This window comes from Raphanus sativus, unplaced genomic scaffold, assembly GCF_000801105.2.
Source record: "Raphanus sativus cultivar WK10039 unplaced genomic scaffold, ASM80110v3 Scaffold1782, whole genome shotgun sequence".
Taxonomy (NCBI): domain Eukaryota; kingdom Viridiplantae; phylum Streptophyta; class Magnoliopsida; order Brassicales; family Brassicaceae; genus Raphanus; species Raphanus sativus.
Window position 1 is genome coordinate 678 of NW_026617091.1, and position 18,701 is coordinate 19,378.

At 35.6% G+C, this 18,701-nt stretch overlaps 2 protein-coding genes and 1 pseudogene across 2 annotated transcripts; 2 read left to right on the plus strand and 1 right to left on the minus strand.

The window, feature by feature from the left end:
* Nucleotides 1–2,236: 2,236 nt before the first annotated feature.
* Nucleotides 2,237–4,463, plus strand: LOC130504749 (uncharacterized mitochondrial protein AtMg00370-like; annotated as a pseudogene).
* A 5,419-nt stretch (nucleotides 4,464–9,882) lies between these two features.
* Nucleotides 9,883–11,595, minus strand: LOC108844876 (F-box/FBD/LRR-repeat protein At5g18770-like). The gene is made up of 4 exons (XM_018618163.2): nucleotides 11,373–11,595; nucleotides 10,574–11,295; nucleotides 10,337–10,480; nucleotides 9,883–10,236 (listed from the first exon to the last, which is right to left on the minus strand). The coding sequence occupies exons 1-4, from the start codon at nucleotides 11,392–11,394 to the stop codon at nucleotides 9,934–9,936; spliced, it is 1,191 nt and encodes a 396-aa protein (XP_018473665.1). The 5' UTR covers nucleotides 11,395–11,595; the 3' UTR covers nucleotides 9,883–9,933.
* Nucleotides 11,596–14,031: 2,436 nt separating this feature from the next.
* Nucleotides 14,032–15,667, plus strand: LOC130504748 (F-box/FBD/LRR-repeat protein At5g18770-like). The gene is made up of 4 exons (XM_056999377.1): nucleotides 14,032–14,172; nucleotides 14,259–14,980; nucleotides 15,052–15,195; nucleotides 15,295–15,667. Exons 1-4 carry the CDS (start codon nucleotides 14,148–14,150, stop codon nucleotides 15,595–15,597), a joined length of 1,194 nt encoding a protein of 397 aa, XP_056855357.1. The 5' UTR covers nucleotides 14,032–14,147; the 3' UTR covers nucleotides 15,598–15,667.
* The last annotated feature ends 3,034 nt before the right edge of the window (nucleotides 15,668–18,701 follow it).

An 18,701-nucleotide genomic window follows, 5' to 3' on the forward strand; every position in this document is an offset into this window, starting at 1 on the left:
TACTAAAATAAATAAGAGATACTTTGGTAGACTATCTGCCAGTAATAATGTATTTAAGATTTTTAAGATTTAAAAAAAAATATTAGCTATTGAAATATTCACTAGGAGATGAATCACTAATAATATCCAATATATAGAAGCAAACGTGAAGAGATTGGAGAAGTTGACATTTATAGTGATATATGTAGATATAGTTTTGATATTCTTTAGATAATTTTCTATATATATTATAATATATATCTAGTATATGTCATAATTTTAAGACATTTAAGTGTAAATATAGTAAGAGATTTCTGACAATATCACATTCAACAATTAATTAATATTATCATGCAAAAAATATGACAGATCTATTTACTAGTGCATGAATATGAGGATATCAACGAAAAAGATTCATATCTTTTTAATAAATACAAAGTAAGCATCCATGCAACACAACTTATTTTTATTATATATATTCTTAATAGCATACTATTATTACTTACAATACAAATACTGTATATCATTTAGTCCAATATTCATATATCTTTGTGTGCTAACTCATGGCAGGTACTGAGCTTTTTCCAGATGCACCGTTTGATCCAAAGAGCGAAAGGAACATCTTCATAACATTGACAGAATCAGATATAGGTTTAAGTAATACAATAACGATGTCGAAAGAGTTACTAGAAGCAAACGTATTTATGTATCTTCCTAGCAAGGATATCACAGGATTGATACAGCACAATGAGCCAACGCTTCTGGATGTTTTTGATTATGATACTAAGATTACAACTACTCTTACCATAAGAAAAAATGGAGATAAGAGTTTCAAATTTCATGGATGGAGTATGATACTCCAAAGCAAACAATTCAAGAAAGGTGATACTATTGTGTTTTGGTGGGATGTCTTTCACATAAGACTCAATTTCAAGCGATTCATGTTTTCTTTTGTATAAATACAATCATATTCGCTGCTTCACTTGATGTTGTTGTTTTCTATTTGAATTATGTTTCGAAAGCTCATGTTCTGCTTTAAAGTTATAAATAAAGATATCTGGCCTTGATATTATATTTTAATTAAGATATAGAGTGAAGAGAAAAGTTTTCTTTTATTCATTCATATTAAAGCAAACATGATAAAAAACAAACCAACAACATTAAAAACGTATAAACTGCTCAAATTATCTAGTTATGTTAAATAATTTTAATATAGGGGTTTGTTTTTGAAGTCCTGATTTTGGTTGGTCTTTAGAAGATCACTTCGTTGCCACCGAGATCAGAGTTTCTGCTGCTCGTTCGGTTGTTGAATCTGCACTTTCAGAAGAAGTGCTAGCCATCCATGAAGCTCTCAAGTCGGCTTCCATGGCAGGTTATTCAAGTCTCTAAGTATTGGTGGACTCTAGTGTCCTTGTTGCAGCCCTGCGTTTAAGGATTGTTTGTAACGAGATTGCATGTATTCTTGATAATATTAGACATTGCACCTATGTCTCTTTTTAACTTATCTTTTTTTTTTTTTGTAATTAGAGATCCATAAAACGGTTCTGGATGACTCTGAACGATATGAAGCGAGGAGGGTTTTACATGGAAGAGGAGACTTACAATACTGTTTACGGTTTGCTTAGTAAGGAGGAGAGCTCGAAATCCGACGCTGCCGCTTTGGCTCATTTCCACGAGAGGATGCTCAAGGAGAACACGGTTTCTTGAGTTGCGGGTGGTGTTTCCGCTGCTGTTTCGGGAGGTAATTGGAGCTGTGAGGTTGACAGGGAGTTGCAGGAGATGAGACTTCCTCTGTCAGATAGTTTTGGTGTCAGGGTGTTAAAGGAGCTGAGGGAACGTCCTTTGAAAGCTTTGTTGTTTTTTTTAGTTGGGTTGGTACTAGTTCTTCTGGTTATAGACATAGTACTGTTACATATAACGCGGTGTGGAGGGTTTTGGCTAGGCCTGGTTCGGTTGCGGAGTTACGGAGTGTTGTCGATGAGATGAAGGAGACCTCAGGGCATGAGGTGGATCTTGATACTTATTAAAGGTTTTGAGACAGTTTCAGAAGTCTAGGATGATGGTGGAGGCTGTTAAGCTTTACTACTAGTTTATGAGGGACTCATTTCATAGGGAACCTCAAAGCGGCTCTATTTCATTATATTCCATCCATATCCGAATTCCATTCATTTAATATCCCTTTGGTGTCATTGACATAAGAGATGTCGTTTCTAGTCTATCTCTTTCTATTTCTATATATGGAAAGTTGCAAAATCATCATATAATAATTCAGAAATTGAAATAGAAAAGAAAAAGGGAGGTTTGTGATGGTTTTTCAATCTTTTATACTAGGTAATCTAGTATCCTTATGCATGAAGATAATCAATTCGGTCGTTGTGGTCGGACTCTATTATGAATTTTTGACCACATTCTCCATAGGGCCCTCTTACCTCTTCCTTCTCCAAGCTCGGGTTATGGACAAAGGAGAAGAAGGAACCGAGAAGAAAGTATCAGAAACAGCTGGTTTTATTTCGGGACAGCTCATGATGTTCATATCAATCTATTATGTGCCTCTGCATTTAGCATTGGGTAGACCTCATACAATAATTGTCCTAGCTTTTACCGTATCTTTTGTTTTATTTCTTCAGGAACAATCACAAACACTTTTTTGATTATGGATCTACTACTAGAAATGAAATGCGTTATCTTCACATTCAATGTGTATTCCTGATAATTTTATTTTTTCAATTATTCAATCATTTCATTTTACCAAGTTCAATGTTAGCCAGATTAGTCAACATTTATATGTTTCGATGCAACAATAAGATGTTATTTGTAACAAGTAGTTTTGTTGGTTGGTTAATTGGTCACATTTTATTCATGAAATGAGTTGGATTGGTATTAGTCTGGATACATCAAAATATTATATTAGGTCTAATGTACTTATTAAATTTAATAAGTATAAGTTCCTTGTGTCAGAATTGAGAAATTTTATGATTCGAATCTTTAGTATTATGTTATTTATTACACATGTCTACTATTTAGGAAGAATATCATCACCCATTTTTACTAAGAAACTAAAAGGAACCTCAGAAACGGGTGTGACTAAACATGACCAAGAGGTATCCCCCAAAGAAGCTCCTTTTCCTTCTCTTTTCGGAAGAAAGGGAGGATCTGGACAAAATCAACGAAATAGAAGAATTCAGAGTTAATGGAAAAGACAAAATTAATAAGGATGATGAATTCCACGTTCAAACATACTATAATTATAAAACAGTTTCTAAAAATCGAGATGGAAATAAAGAAAATTCGAATTTTTAGATTTTTTCAAAAAAAAAGAGGATCATTTTTTATGGTTTGAAAAACCTTTTGTAACTCTAGTTTTCGATTATAAAAGATGGAATAGAGCAAATCGATATATAAAAATGATAAAATTGAAAAATACTGTAAGAAATGAAATGTCACAATATTTTTTTTATACATGCTAAAGTGATGGAAATGAACGAATATCTTTTACATATCCCCCAACCTTTCAACATTTTTTTTAAATGTTACAAAAAGATTCCTTCATTTACAACAGAAAAAAATACCCTCGGATCAAGTTTATTCTTGTTGGAGTTTGGTCAATGAAGAAAAAAAAGTTAAAAAAATGAATTTTAAATAGAATTGAAGTTTTAGATAAGAAAGTGTCTATTGAAAATATACTGGAAAAAAACTATTCGATTTTGTCATAACAAAACTCAAAAAGAATATTTACCTAAAATTTATGATCCATTTTTACATGGGATCTAGCGCGGAAGAATCAAAAAATTCTCGCCGTTCCAAATCATAAACAAAACCTATAAATAAAAAAGAATATAAGAGGATCTTGGATAAACAAAATTCATGGTATACTTCTGAAATTAATTCTCAAAAATTTGAGCGAACAACAGAAAAATTTAAAAGAAAGTCTTTATCAATCAAAAAAAAACTTTATTTTTTCAGAACCCCAAGAAGAAAATATTAAGTCAGAAGAAGAAACAAAAATTTCAAAATTTTATTTGATGTCGTTATAATTTATAATAAAGATGTAACAAATTAGAAAATAAGGGGGGGGGGGGTATAGTCCCATCATATGAAGAGGGTTCAATTTCCAATTATGAAACCCTTGGAAAAAGATGATGAACCGAAATATAGCCGCTACACCAAAACTAGGTGCAAAGAACAACCAGATTGACCTGAGGATAAATTAGAAAGACAGAAATAAAAACAGCAATTGGACCAGAGAATGTTATTGCATTATAAGGTCGCAATTGAACAGATCGAGCAAGTTCAAATTGACGTAACATAAAACTTATTAATTCGAAAGCACTGTGGAGAGCAACAAAACCCCACAGACCGTCTAATTGACACCAACGACTAAAATCTCCTTGTGCTTCAGGACCCACAATAATAACAAAGAATGCGTTAAACTATTAGCAGGAGTAGAAACTGCATCGGTTAAAAGACTGCAACCTTCTAAATAGGAACTAGCCAATCCATGAGTATACCATGAAGTTACAAAAGTTGTACCTGTGAACCAACCCCCCAAAGAGAAATAGGCACAAGGAAAGAGCAATAGACCAGACCAACCTACAAAAACAAAGCGGTCCCTCCGTAACCAGTCATTAATAATACCAAATAAATATATTTCATCTTTGGTAAATTTACCAAGGGTTATAGTCATAGTGATCGTCCTAATCTTCTACTTCAACCATTTCTGAACACCTTTATATATCTTAAGGTTATATATTATGGCATTTTTGGAGCGCTAAAAATTCTATCATTTATTTATGATTTGATTTCTTTCGCACTGCCCCATAAAATTAAACCTTTAAAATTTCATTTAATTGGTTTCGAAGATCAAAGTATTTGATTTTATTGGTCCTTACTTAGGTATGCGCATCAACTCAAATTGCTTCTTCCTTACTATTAGTTTATTAATAAGTAGTTGAATCTAAATCTTGAATTGTCAGATGACTCATTACTCAGATAAAAAATCATTTTTTCTATTTTATTTGATATCTACATGTCCATGCCGGTAAAAAAAAAGAGAAAATTTCTTATTTATATCTAATTCAATATAATATTTAAATAAATTAATAGCAAACTATAAATGAAAGTTTCGTTCTCACATACACCTTCAGTCACATTAAATTGTCAATTTGTCATCTTGTAAGCATCAATATGGATATATTTGATTGATATCTGAAATGCTCAAATTAACCTTCAAGCTACTCTCTCAAATAAGAGGTTCATTTTAGTACTTGAGGATCGAATCTACAAGGAGCGTGGGCACACAATAGACTATATATATTAATATTAAGCTAGGCAAACAGTTTATAAAACAATAAATAATATGAAAGCAATGTGAATAAGGCAGTTGTTCGATTGGTTGAGGTTGTAAGCAATAAGAATAAATAGCTAGACTTACGGATCTATCAATCAAGAGATGCAAAACTACAATCAAGGATGCTAAAGGTTTTATAGATATAATTCAAGAACTTTATTTCAATAAGCAAGTAATCCAGTTTTCATATGCAGTTACTAATCAGATGTATGAATCCTATGTTCTAGCTGTCGCGTGCGAACAAGGAGACAAGGAGTGAGCGTCGATCGATGCTATGGCCGTTATGGTGAACGTAATATGTACGGTTCACAAATTTATAAAGGATACTATCAAACACTGAAAACATGTAGTAGTTTTTAGGACTACTTAACCAATACCATAACACTATATTCCTCATTTGCATATGCAAATATAGAATCAAAGGAGAACATGCATAAATCCATAAAAATTGTACAACTCTAATTTGTCAAAACATGTAAATTAAAAATCAAACCCCGCGCTTGTACGGAGGCTACACCCCTATTAAAAATAAGAAACTTATGGTAGAATAATCATAATTTAACGCTAATGTTTTAGAGCACATCTTGATATCAAAGACAAGAAATCATAAGGAACATTTCAAAATATATAAAAGTGCATGTATATGTTGACAAGAAAAGAAAAGCATGTAAATAAAATAAACATTTTAGCTATCTATGAAATATTTTAAACAATTTTACAATTTTTTTTTGTCATCAACATAAAATAGACTCATATAGACTCTGTAAACTACACTGGTAGCTTTGCATCCAAATGAACGACGAAAGACGCATGTTTTCTTGCACTGTGTGTTAGACTATCCGCCTTCACATTCTTCGTCTGAGGTAAATGAATGATCTCTGAGCTATGAAAACTTCTTCTGAGGGTCTTGATATCTTCCAAATAAGTTGCAAAAGCAGACCATTCTTCTGGTGTCAAAAACCATATTCATCAATTGAGAACAATTGGTTGCAAAGTTGACCCGAAACTGGCATAAATTTTTCATACACTCCATTGCCCAAATTAGCGCTTCCACCTCTGAGTGAAGAGGAGATAGACTATTCCTGACATTTTTTGCACCCATCAAACTGTGGAAGCCCTCTAAAGTACTATACCATCCTTGATCGGAGAAGAAATCATTTTCTTTCCAAGAACCGTCGGTGAAACACCAGCGACCTGGGATTACCTGTAAATTCAGAACCTCTGCATATTGTGTTTCCCTTTGTATAACAAGACTTGTGCTTCAGCCCAAAGTGTTGATTCTGTTTCCGCAATTTTGAGCATTTCTCTAGGGTCAATGTCTAAGTTACTAAAACCTTGCTGTTATTTCCTTTCCATATGTACCATAGAATCCATACAAATTGATGATCTTCTATTTTTGGATTAACTCTCCAAAATAGATGGTCCATATTTGTGAAAAGAGAACTAGTGGGAAAAATATCATTATTCAGCGGAATCTGCGAGAGCGCTACACCTGACGCACTGGAGGACATTCGAAAAACACATGATTTGTCGATTCCTCCTTAGCTCCCCATCTATCACAGTACATATCCCCTTTCAGTCCTCTCGCTTGCAGATTTTTCTTAACTGAGATACATCCTAATACCAATTGCCACAAGAAGTGTTTGATCTTTGGGGGACACCGCACTTTCCAACAGAAAGCTTTGAGCAAATCGAGTGTAGGCCCAAACACTACCGCTGGTTTTTTCTTGTCCGAGTAAACCCATTGAATTTGGTTACCTGATTTAACCGAATTTTCCCATTTTCCTTAAAATTCCATCCATCTCTATCCACCATCTGAGTCCTGCTCAGTGGTATGCTTTCGATTATTTTTGAATCCTCTGGATCCACAATTGCCTGAATTACCTGCGAGTTCCAAGTTCGCGAAGCTGAATCAATAAGAGAGTCAACTGTAAGGTCGGGGTAACTATTATGGTGGTTTTTATTTGCTGGTCTCGGGCGAGTGGTTGGGAGCCGGAGATCATTCCATACAGATATAGACGATCCTGATCCCGCCCTTTTAATAAGTCATTTGCTAACCAGAGATCTAGCAGAAACAATATTCCGCCAACCGTATGACGGAGAATAAGATCGGATCGGTTCAGGGGGTGATGCATTCCTATAATACCGTCCTTTAAAGACTCTAGCGAATAATGTATATGGTTTCTCAATCAGACGCCATAGTTGTTTACCAAGCATTGCCGTGTTAAAATCAAGTGAGGTCTTTAAAACCCAAACCCCCTTCGTCCTTATCTTTACATACTTTATCCCATAATTTCCAATGCATACCTTTTGTACTACCCCATGGGCTCCACCAGAATTGTGCTACTTCACTGGTCAGTTTCTTTACAGTTGCCTTTGGGAGACGATAACATGACATAACGTGATTTGGTAAGGCCGTAACTACTAATTTAATAATCACCGCCTTCTCTCCTTTAGTGAAAAACTTAAAAGTCCAGCCGTTAACCTGTTGTTCATGCGTTCCTCTACAAAACCAAATACCTGAATCTTAGATCCTTCTAAATTCTCTGGCTGTCCCAAGTATGATCTCATTCCTCCTATATTCTGAATTTCCAAGATATCCTGCAGCTCTTGTCTACTATATTCATTCTTGTGTCCAAATTGGATCGAGGATTTCTAAAAATTTATTAGTTGACGTGATACAGCCTCATAATCCCTTAATATCCTAAGGATGGTCTGACACTCTTCTTTTTGTGACTTATAAAAGAAGAAACTATTATCTGCAAAGAGAAAGTGAGATATCGGTGGATAAGCTCTGGCCACCTTCATTCCAGTTAGATATTTTTTTCTCTCAACTTTTTTAATATTTGCGATTAAAACCTCGGTACACATGATAAACATATACGGTGATAACGGATTTCCTTGGCATAAAACCTTATGAGGATTATAAGACCACGGTGTTGACCATTTAGTAAAACCCGATATTGAACTGATGATATATACTCTATCATTAACTGAACCCAGTGTGAGTCAAAACCCATTTTGAATAGCACTGCCTGAATAAAATCACATTCCATCCTATCATATGCTTTGCTCATATCCGTATTGATTGCCACGTTAAATTATTTCCCACGTCAATACAAAAACAAGATTACACTTTAACAAAACTTATGGCATTACAAAATAAGAACTCTATAACACGTGAAAGAAAATAAACATAAGCATACAGTAAAAATTTAAAGATATCATTTACTGAGATGGTAACTAAAATGAAAGCATATATTATCTTTTACTGAGAATAAATTAAAATTATCAGGTGGTATCTAAATTTTAAAATATCTTAAAAATTGATTATTTAATTGTTTCATTCATTTATTCATGTGCGGGTACAACCCTAGTATCTTTATATAAATACATTGTAACTGATATTTTCAAATCACTAATCTATCTATTCTATTAAAAGAGAAGTCATGATTTCCTTTCATGTATAATTTTTTTTAAAAATGGATCTTCCTTAGAAAATCATATTTTATTTTTTTCTAACTAATATTTTGGCATCATTAAAATATTACATTTATATACTCAATAAATATAACAACTTCACCTATAAAACTGTTTTAGTTTTATTTTTAATTATATCAAATTTATTGACAAAAATCTAACAAAATCCTACTAAAATTTAAATATTTTGATATAATAATGCATCATTAATTTCGTAATTAACAGCATAATATTATTCAAATTAGTTTTAGTTAAGATCTTATTATAAAACAATACTTAAAAATTTATATGCTATTTTCATAAATTTCTAATCATAGTCTATACTATATTAAATAGAAGTACTATATGAACTAAATAGAAAAATTATATTAAATTAATAAATTAACTTATTTATTTTTTAAAAATCTTTCATTTAAAATATCATTCACCATTAAAAGGTATTTAAATTTGTAAACCATGTATAAATTTAATAAAATAATAATTCTCAATTACTTAAACATAAAAATATATTGACTTATAAAATCCTGATATATACTAAAACTATACATGCTAAATTATATTTTTCAAACACAGAAAGAAAATATAAAATTTTCTAAACAAATATCTATTCTACGGTATAACTAAATAAATTTTAAGAGACATTTTGTATGCAAACAGTAGAAATTAAAATATATATTTTAAGGGGTTATCTATTTGATTATTTCAGATTATAATTTATATAATTACAAAGTAAAATGTGTAAAACTGGATCTCTTAACAAACCAATATTTTATTTCTTATCTTATATATTAAAATAGAAATCATGATTTATTTCATGTGTGATATTTAAAAAAACAAATTAAAATTTTGGTTTTATTATTAAACGCAAATTCAATAGAACAAATATATTCTAAAAGTAATATATAGATGATGATTTGAAATAATTAATTAATTTACAGTACGAAAAATATAAAATTATTGTATTTAAAAGATATATACATTTGAATAAATAAGCAACCTTAAAATATATACTAATTATATAAAATAAATTGTGCAGATCCAGATCTAGTTCAGTATTTTATACTTTAAAAACTTCATATTTGAATGATAAAAAATGTTATTTTAACATAATAAATCAAACAATTTCTTTATTGAGGACAGCTCCTTAGTAAAACTTCAAACTGACACAAATTAGAGCGCCCGGGAGAGTCAAATCGTTGTTTCACGAGAACAGGGTCGTGTTTCTTTTCGTCAGACACATCCAAACGTAGAACGAGCTTCTTTAGTGATGTAGCGTTGCCCAGAAAGTATCTAACTACTTCCTGTTCTGTTGCTTCCTCCGTGATCGTGGTTTCAATTTCAACGTATTCGATGGACGATACCAAACAAATAGGCAGCCTACGGGAAAGACTACCCGTCACTGCCTCTTCAATATCATCATAACTCAATATCTGCCATAACACAAAATAAATCGACAAAACCCAAACTGATCAACAAAAAAGCCTTCCTTAGGTCAAAAAGTTACAAAGTTCAAAGAAAGTCACTACTTACCAAGGTCAAACGTTTCAGATTCGGGCAGCTCTTAAGAAGGATTGGCAATAATATAAGACAGCCCCCTAACCATATAGTGGCACGCAGAGTGGTCAAGCCATGAAACTTGGGTAGTGGGTACATGTCCCGAAGAAAATAGATAGACTGCGAGCAAAGAAAAGAAGTCAAGAGAACACAAAGTGAGAAAATAAAATAATGGTAATGGGAAGATAGCTTTTATCATCAGTTTGATTATACCAAAAGAGTACTCTCTGCGAGTGTCACATCTTCTACAGCTGAAAAATTCTTGAGAAAATTATAGATGATATTTCTTTCCGATAAGTCATAGTGCCTCAGTCCAAAGCAGATATCGATATGAACCTTGATAGAGCCACTCATTCTTTTTATCTCGAAGCTTTTGAACTGGCAATTTTTGAGACTCAAGTGTTCGAGCCTCGGAGTACCAAGAACCACATCGTGAGCGAATATAACAGAGTCTAAGTCCATAATCTTGAGACATGGTAAGGAAAGAGACGCAAAATCATTCAGCCTAATGCCAGAGAGCTTTAAGGATACCAATGACTCACACGCACTAAGGGTTAAGGGTATACCAATACTGCCACAATTATCTACATGAAAATGCTGAATCTTGAACTTCATCACTTCAACGAGACACGGCTCATAAAGAGAGAGATCGTTATCATAGGCAATGAATAGATTGAATTCACTCAAGCTCTTGACATTTAGAAGAAACTTGCTGATGAAATCAACACACGCTTTGTCGGTTGGGAATTTGTAGTTATCTAGTTCTAACCTAAGAACCCATTTCCAAGGATCTCTCCATCGGGAGGACAAGAAGCTTGTCGAAACAGCTTCCTTCCACGTTAGAAAGCTAAGTATATGACATAGCAAAGAGTCAGGTAATAAGCTTATCCTATCGTTCCCTCTGCTAGTTCCTACTTCCTTTCCAAGTGACGATCCTGAAATTGGAACAACAAGTTACTAGTTGCTGGCGCGTGGACAAACAGGATTGTTACTAGACGTGAGATAGTCTTACGTTTTGGTTCTGTAATAGACATCTTGCACAGAGAAGATTAAAGAACAAGCCGAGACACAAAGAAGGTTAGAGTAAGGCACGAAAACAGACGCGGTACGGCGGCAGCAAAATATTCTTTAGAAACCTAATACAAAAGAGAACGAAAAGGTTACAAATAGGAAACTCAAAAGGTTTTATAACTTTTGTGTCTCAAAAATAAAATCTTCCTTTTATAGTTTTTACTTTTAAGTGACTTGTGGTGACGTCTCAATTTCTTATAATTTGATTTGTCTAAAGTTTTTAATTTTTGTTTACTTTTAAAACACCCTAAAGAATAAAGATAGATAACTAATCCTAACTAACGAAATCGTATCAACTCTCTCTTCTCTATCTCAACTAAGATTAAACCCGCCCTACAGACAGGTAAACAAATATACAAATTATTTAAATATATTTAAAATGTTTAATTTATTTTAGATAAAAATTAAATTAATTTTTATATTTTTATTACGTAAAATTTGTCTATTTATTTTATAAATTATAAACTTAGATAATATAATCTAATTATTTTACAAATCAAATTACAAATCATAAAATATACTTTTTAAGTTTATTCTAATTTAGTTTCTAACAATATGTCACTTCGATTATTTTTTAACAAAAAAACTAGGGATGTTCAATCCGGATATCGGTTCGGTTTCGGTTCGGTCTTTTCGGTTTTTCGGTATTTCGGTTAGTAATATACAACTACCATTCTAAATCCATATTTACATCGGTTCGGTTCGGTTTATATATTGTCGGTTTTCAGTTTATTCGGTTTTATACCAAAAAACATAATTTTTTATTTTGTGATCATATTATATGAATTTTAGAGTCATGTTGTCAACAGAGTCATTTATTAAAAAATATTATATATTAAAATAAAAGAACAAAAAATAAAAAACGCTTATACCATCTAATAAAATAATCAAATCTAGAATTAAAATCAAAGCTCAAAATTTTGAATAATAGTAAACTAAAAACAAAACAGAAGCACGAAACACTAAAGAAAAATTTTCTACTCTTCCATATTTAGCGTTCATCAGATTCATGTTTCTTCGATTGAACACGAATCTCTGTTCATTTATAGATTAAAAAAAGTTGTGAAGAATTTCTACTAATTGTTATCCATCAAATTTATAATCTTTATTTCAATTTAGTCAATGCTAAAATAAAGCAAAAAGATCAAAAAGAAGACTAAAAAATAAGAAGCATCGGTTGCGATAAATTGTTATTTAATTATACTTCAAATGTTTTACAAATCATGACTTCTTTATTACTGTAAAAAATATGGTAATAGTTATTAGCAAACAAATTAACTTATGATTTTCATACGTCGTTATAAAATATATACATATTTACATGTTTCTATTTTTGATCGGTTTTATTCGGTTTATTCGGTTTTATCGGTTATATACCAAACCATATCCAAATCGTACGGTTTTTAGAAAATTACATCCATTCGGTTTGTATGGTATATACCAAATCCAAACCATATTGTCTATTTCGGTTCGGTTCGGTACGGTTCGGTTTTGCCATATTGAACAGCCCTAAAAGAAACATCTAGCTAATAGTTGTAGCATTAATTTAAATCTAACATTAATTTCAAAATTGTCTTTCACTTTCATATACAGTCACATAAAAAAATTAAAAGAGTTTTATCGTAAACTAAGCTTGTCATCATCTGTCATAGAAATTCATTCTCCGCTGACTTGAAAAAAAAAATTGTTTTTCGCTAAAAACAAATCATTTTTCCAAGGTTTTGAAAACCGGACCGGACCGGCCGGTCGAACCGGTTCGACCGTGACACGCTAAGTAAGCCGAGTCCGGTTCGGTTCAAAACCCGGATTGCATAAAGACCGGAAAATTTGGTTCAAAACCAGTGAAACCGGTGAACCGGGTCGACGCTAAAACCAAGTTCTGATATAATTTAAATTTAATTAGAGTTTATAATCTTTGATATTGATAATAATACTTAATAGCTGTTGTTTACTGTCCATATGGATACAGAGCACCCAGTTTGGTTTACAGAGTCCACATGAGTCTGTAAAATGGCCGACAAAAAAAAAAAAAAAAAAAGCTGTTGTTTGTTAATAATTTCTCTAAAAAAGAACCCAAACGTCTTCTTTTTGTCTCTCGTACATCATCTTCGTCATGTGAATTTTCCATTGCCACAAAATTTAGAACTACATAATTGTAAGAAAACTAAGTATTGTAATTCAATGATTCTATTTAACCACAAGATTTGACATAACGATATTAATATATTATTCGTTTTCTTTTTTGTGATAGTGTTTTTAGATATTAGTCACTGGCGATATATATTTTTATCATAATAAATAAAATCCGGTTGAACCGGTTCGACCAGTCAACTAGTGAATACGCCGAGTCGGCGTCCGGTCCGATTTTTAAAACCTTGCATTTTTCTTTTATTTTATGTGTCTTGTCTCTTCGAAATTTCTCCGCAAGAACAGAGTTTTTCTTTCTCAGAAAGTTGGGCATCACCGCATCAGTGATGTATATTGGGCCTATTGTTAGTGGACTTTCAGCATATCATTTTTGTTAGTAGATATTCCATTTTTGTTATTAGGTTTAATAGTATAGATAGTGTCGGATCGGTATAAACAAAATTAACATAGGAACCGAGAAGTACAAGTCTCGTATTCAGCCCCTCTGTTTTTCATTCACGAAACTAGAGTCGAAGTTAAACTATTTTTCTTTGTGTCTCGGCTTGTTCTTTGATCTGCTCTATGAAACATGTCTATTACGGAAGAACCAAATCGTAAGACTATATCACTCTGCGATATCACGTCTGCTGACAATCCTGGTGGTCCGACAACAACTAATAACTAATTATTTTAATTTCAGGTTCATTGCTTCGAGAGGAAGTAGGAACTAGCAGAGGGAAAGATAGAATAAGCTTATTACATGACTCCTTGCTATGTCATATACTTAGCTTTAGAACGAGGAAGGAAGTTGTTTGGACAAGTGTCCTGTCTTCTAGATGGAGAGATCTTTGGAAATGGGTTCCTAGATTAGAACTAGACAGCTTCGATTTCCCAAATAATAAAGCGTGTGTTTATTTTATCAACAAGTTTCTTCCAAATGTCAAGAGCTTAAGTGAATTCAAGCTAATCATTGGCTTTGAAAAAAATGCATGTCTTTACGAGCGGTGTCTCGGTAAAGTGATGGAGTGCAACATTCAACATTTCAGTGTCGAGAATGATGGGGCCACTAATATACCTTTAACCCTTCTTATGTGTCAGTCATTGGTATCCTTAAAGCTTTATAACGTAAAGCTGAATGATTTTGCGTCTCTTACCCTACCATGTCTCAAGATTATGGACTTAGACTTCGTAATATTTCCTCATGATGCGGTTCTTGATACTCCGAGACTTGAACGCCTGATTCTCAAAAATTGCCAGTTCGAAAGCTTCGAGATAATAAGAATGAGTGGCTCTGTCAAGGTCCATATTGATGTTGACTTTCAGCAGATGGGTGATGACTTATCAGAGAGAAATATCATCTATAATTTTCTCAACAATTTTTCAGCCGTGGGACATATGACACTCTCAGATAGTACTCTTGAGGTATAATCAAACTAATGACAAAATCTCTCTTTTATCACTTTGTATTCTGTTGACTTCTCTTTTGCTCGCAGTTAATCTATTGTCTCCGGGACATGAACCCATTACCCAAATTTCATGGCTTGACAAGTCTGCGTGCCACTATATGGTCAGAGGACTGTCTTATATTATTGCCACTCCTTCTTGAGAGCTGCCCGAATCTGAAAAGTCTGACCTTGGTAAGTAATGAAACTTTGTGACTTCTTTACCTAAAAAAAGGTTTTATTTGTTGATTGTTTCGGTTTTTTTTTGTTTTTGTATATTTTTGTGTTTGGCAGGAATTGATTAATTATGATAATCCAGAGGCAGTGACAGATAGTCTTTCCTGTGAGCTGTCGTTTTGTTCGGTATCGTTTCTTGAATACATTGAAATTGAAACCGCGATCACGGAGCAAGCAACAGAACAGGAAGTGGTTAGATACTTTCTAGGCAACGCTACATTACTCAAGAAGCTCGTTCTACGTTTAAATTTGTCTGACGGAGAGAAATACGACCCTGTTCTTCTCAAACAACGCTTTGACTCTCCTAGGCGCTGTAATTTGTGTCAGTTTGAAGTTTTATTTAGGATGTGCAATCGATAAAGAGTGTCAATATTTATTGTTTTAAAATCTTAAAAAATTCTTTTGATGCATGAATATCATTTTGATCTTGAAGGCTTTTCTTTTCTTGACATTTCAATAAAGCTCATTGAGTTATCTTAGTTTATGTTTCAATATAAAACACAACTCTATCTATCTTGTTTTGAGATTATTTTCATGGTATCAGAACTGCAGTCAATTAGGGATCTGCAGATTATTTTATTTCTTGCTTTTAAGCTTCTTGTCAAAAAAAGATTCGTGTCTTTCCAAAAAAAAAAAAAACAGAGCTTTGTCTGAGAAAGAAGAACCTGCGACAAGACCAAGCCTCTTGTTTGAGGTGAGTTTAGTCAACAGAAAGTAAAAGAACTCAAGAGTGGGATGAACAGAGACGTTTTATTAGAGTCGGAATAACGAGGGTACAAGAGTAAGAAAGCCGGCTAGTCGATGCTCGGTAAGCTCCTAGCCGGAAGTACAAGAGAGAGCGGCGAGATACAAAGAGAGTAATGGAAAACCCTAATCTAGCCGCAAGTCTGTGTGTCTAAGTGGTGATACCCTTCCTTCATGTCCTCAACTCCTTATATAGTCTCTTAAGTCGGTCAGTTTTGACCTAATTCATCCTTTTTATTATGGGCCTTTTGACTTGTAGGCCCAATCAGGACGACTGTTCGGCCCGAGCCACTTGGTCGGCGCCTCCGGCTGCTCGTCTTCTGGTCAGAGGAGGCAAGAGCCGAGTTATGACTCATTTGGAGCCGGCTTGGAGCCGACTATCCCTCAGATGACAGAAATGGGCCTCCTGTTCGCTGGGCCTTGTGAATGTTGACAATTCATCCCCAACAGTAAGTCCCCCCCTAGTTCGTTGTCGAGTCGAGCAATCGATCGCAGCGAATTAGTGAGTTAGGGCTCGAAGAATAGGAGGTTTGATCTTTCGATTCCTTGATTCCGTCGAGAAGCCGCTGGCGGAGAGGTTTCTTTTTGTTTTCCCTGGACGAGCAATCGAAACGCCGTATACTCGGTATCCCGGATGAGTCCCTCCAAACCGATAAATTGATTGTGTTTGGTCCATGATGCGAAATCGAACCGCTGTCGGTTTTTGATCGGGAAGCCGAAACGTCGCGAGAATCCGAAAGGTCGCGTTTGGGGATGACGCGCGAGCCTGCCGACAGGCCCGATTAGGCCCGCTTAGGGTTAATGATGGCACCTCGTATGAGGCGCCTTCCCTCTCTCTATAAATAAGAGACCTCCCTCGAGATTTCTCTCATTCTTCTCTCAGTTGTCAGGTACTTTCTCTCTCTATCTTTTATCTCTCTAGCTTTTGCTCTCCGTTTTAGTTCTTTTACTCGGTATGTCGACGAGCAAACGACTTTCTCGAGAACAAAAGGGGAAGATGACCGCGGGTACTGTCGATCCCGTCGGCGATCTAGAGAGGGTCCGCGGATCTGGAGATAGTGCAGAGGCAGCTCATCGCGAGGCGATGATGGATACCGAGAACATGACCCGAGAGCAGCGTATGCTCGTCTCGGAGGCGATGGTTCGGTCTCGTGAGGATGATGATGGAGGCAATGGCTCTCCTGATGACGGGATGACTCCCTATTGCTTCTACCCGGGAAATATTTTCGAGGAGCAGCGCAGGCTTGACCCGACACGAGCTCGTCCCTCTGTAGTTGAAGGGCAGGATTGGAGGAACGTTTTACCGACGAGGTCCACGTTTGGGTCGGTGAGAAGGCTGCTGAAGAGAAGCAAGGCGACTGGGGTTACGTTCATAATCCCGTCGGAGGACCAACGACCGTGGTCTCCCCCGAAGGGATATCAATGCGTATACGAGTCGTACTTCGAGAATGACACGAAGTTGTGGTTTCCGATACCTCGACTCGTCACCGCCTACACAATGCGCCGAGGAGTTGCTCTGAGCCAATTCTTAAATGGCGCTTGGCGCTTAGCAGTTGCACTGATGGTGATTGGGGCAGAAGCCGGTACCGCTCTCAGTGTCCGAGCATTCGAAGAGCTGGTTTCGGTAGAGATCAATCGGGGCCTGTTGTCGCTAAAGATACGTCCCAACTACAATGTGGTAACGGGCTATCCGACCAAGACGAATGACTGGCAGCGATCGTACTTTTACGTTAAGTCCGATCGCTCGGCTTTCGAGGAGCCGCTGAAGACCGGTTACCGTGTTCTTTGGAACAATGAATTTGGTATAGAGTGTTTCCTAGTCTTTTACCGTTTCGTGCTCCTGACCGCCTCTTTTCCTTTTGTTTTGGCAGTTCCTCACTCGAATACCGCGGAGTACGAGGAAGATTTTTTGGAGAGTGCTCGGATCGTCGCGTCTCAGAGGCAAGATCTTTGGGAGAACTTCTCGTACGGGAGGATTCGCAGGTCGGCTGATCGGATTAGACTACGTAAGTCTCTCCTCCTTTCCTTTTGTTCGGTTTCCTCAGGGATTCTAAGTTGCCCCTTTTTTTTTTGTCCTTGCAGAGGTTTGGCGTTCGGATACTGTTCCGATTATCACCAAGAAGTCGAAGAGAATCAACCTGTTCACCAAAGCCGAGCAGATTGAAATCAACCGAGCCAGAGCTATGAGGGAATTGCCGGATTTAAGCCTGGTGGTTGGGAAGCAAATCGGGTTCGTGGAACCGGACCGAAGCTCCAACGCAAATTCCTCTGATCCCCGGGAGTCGAAAGCGACTGGGTCAGATGGGGCTCAGCTCGTAAGAAAGACAGGGAGCAAGAGGAAGGAGAGGGAAGACGTTTCTTCCGAGGAGAAACGAGCCGAGGAGACTTCCACCGGTGGGGGCGCCGGATCGGAGAAGAAGCGGGCGCGAAAGGATTCCGTAGAGGTTCGACCTTCTTCTGTGGAGAGAGGGGAGCTCCAGCCCTGGAGCCTAGTAACAATTCTCGAGACGACGCTCTCCCCGGATCCATCTCTTGATGGCGGTCAGCGGATGATCACCAGGGGACTTCTCCTAAGGCGAAGAAAAGTCAAAGAAGAATAAGAAGAAGGATGCCGGCGGATCCTCGGGGCAGGAGGTAGCGCCCAATACTGAGAAGGAAACCGTGAGGTTCCGACTACTGCCGTTTCCTCCCAAAGGCAGCGGTTCGTGAAGATGCCCGGA

Bases quoted from the DNA above. Each gene is read 5' to 3' on its own strand.
- LOC108844876 (XM_018618163.2), bottom strand. From the start codon at position 11,394: ATGTCTATTACAGAACCAAAAC. The intron at 11,296-11,372 runs GTAAGACTATCT...TTCCAATTTCAG, and splicing joins GTCTATTACAGAACCAAAAC to GATCGTCACTTGGAAAGGAA. The intron at 10,237-10,336 runs GTAAGTAGTGAC...GTGTTATGGCAG, and splicing joins ATCTGAAACGTTTGACCTTG to ATATTGAGTTATGATGATAT.
- LOC130504748 (XM_056999377.1), top strand. From the start codon at position 14,148: ATGTCTATTACGGAAGAACCAAATC. The intron at 14,173-14,258 runs GTAAGACTATAT...TTTTAATTTCAG, and splicing joins TATTACGGAAGAACCAAATC to GTTCATTGCTTCGAGAGGAA. The intron at 14,981-15,051 runs GTATAATCAAAC...TTTTGCTCGCAG, and splicing joins TCTCAGATAGTACTCTTGAG to TTAATCTATTGTCTCCGGGA.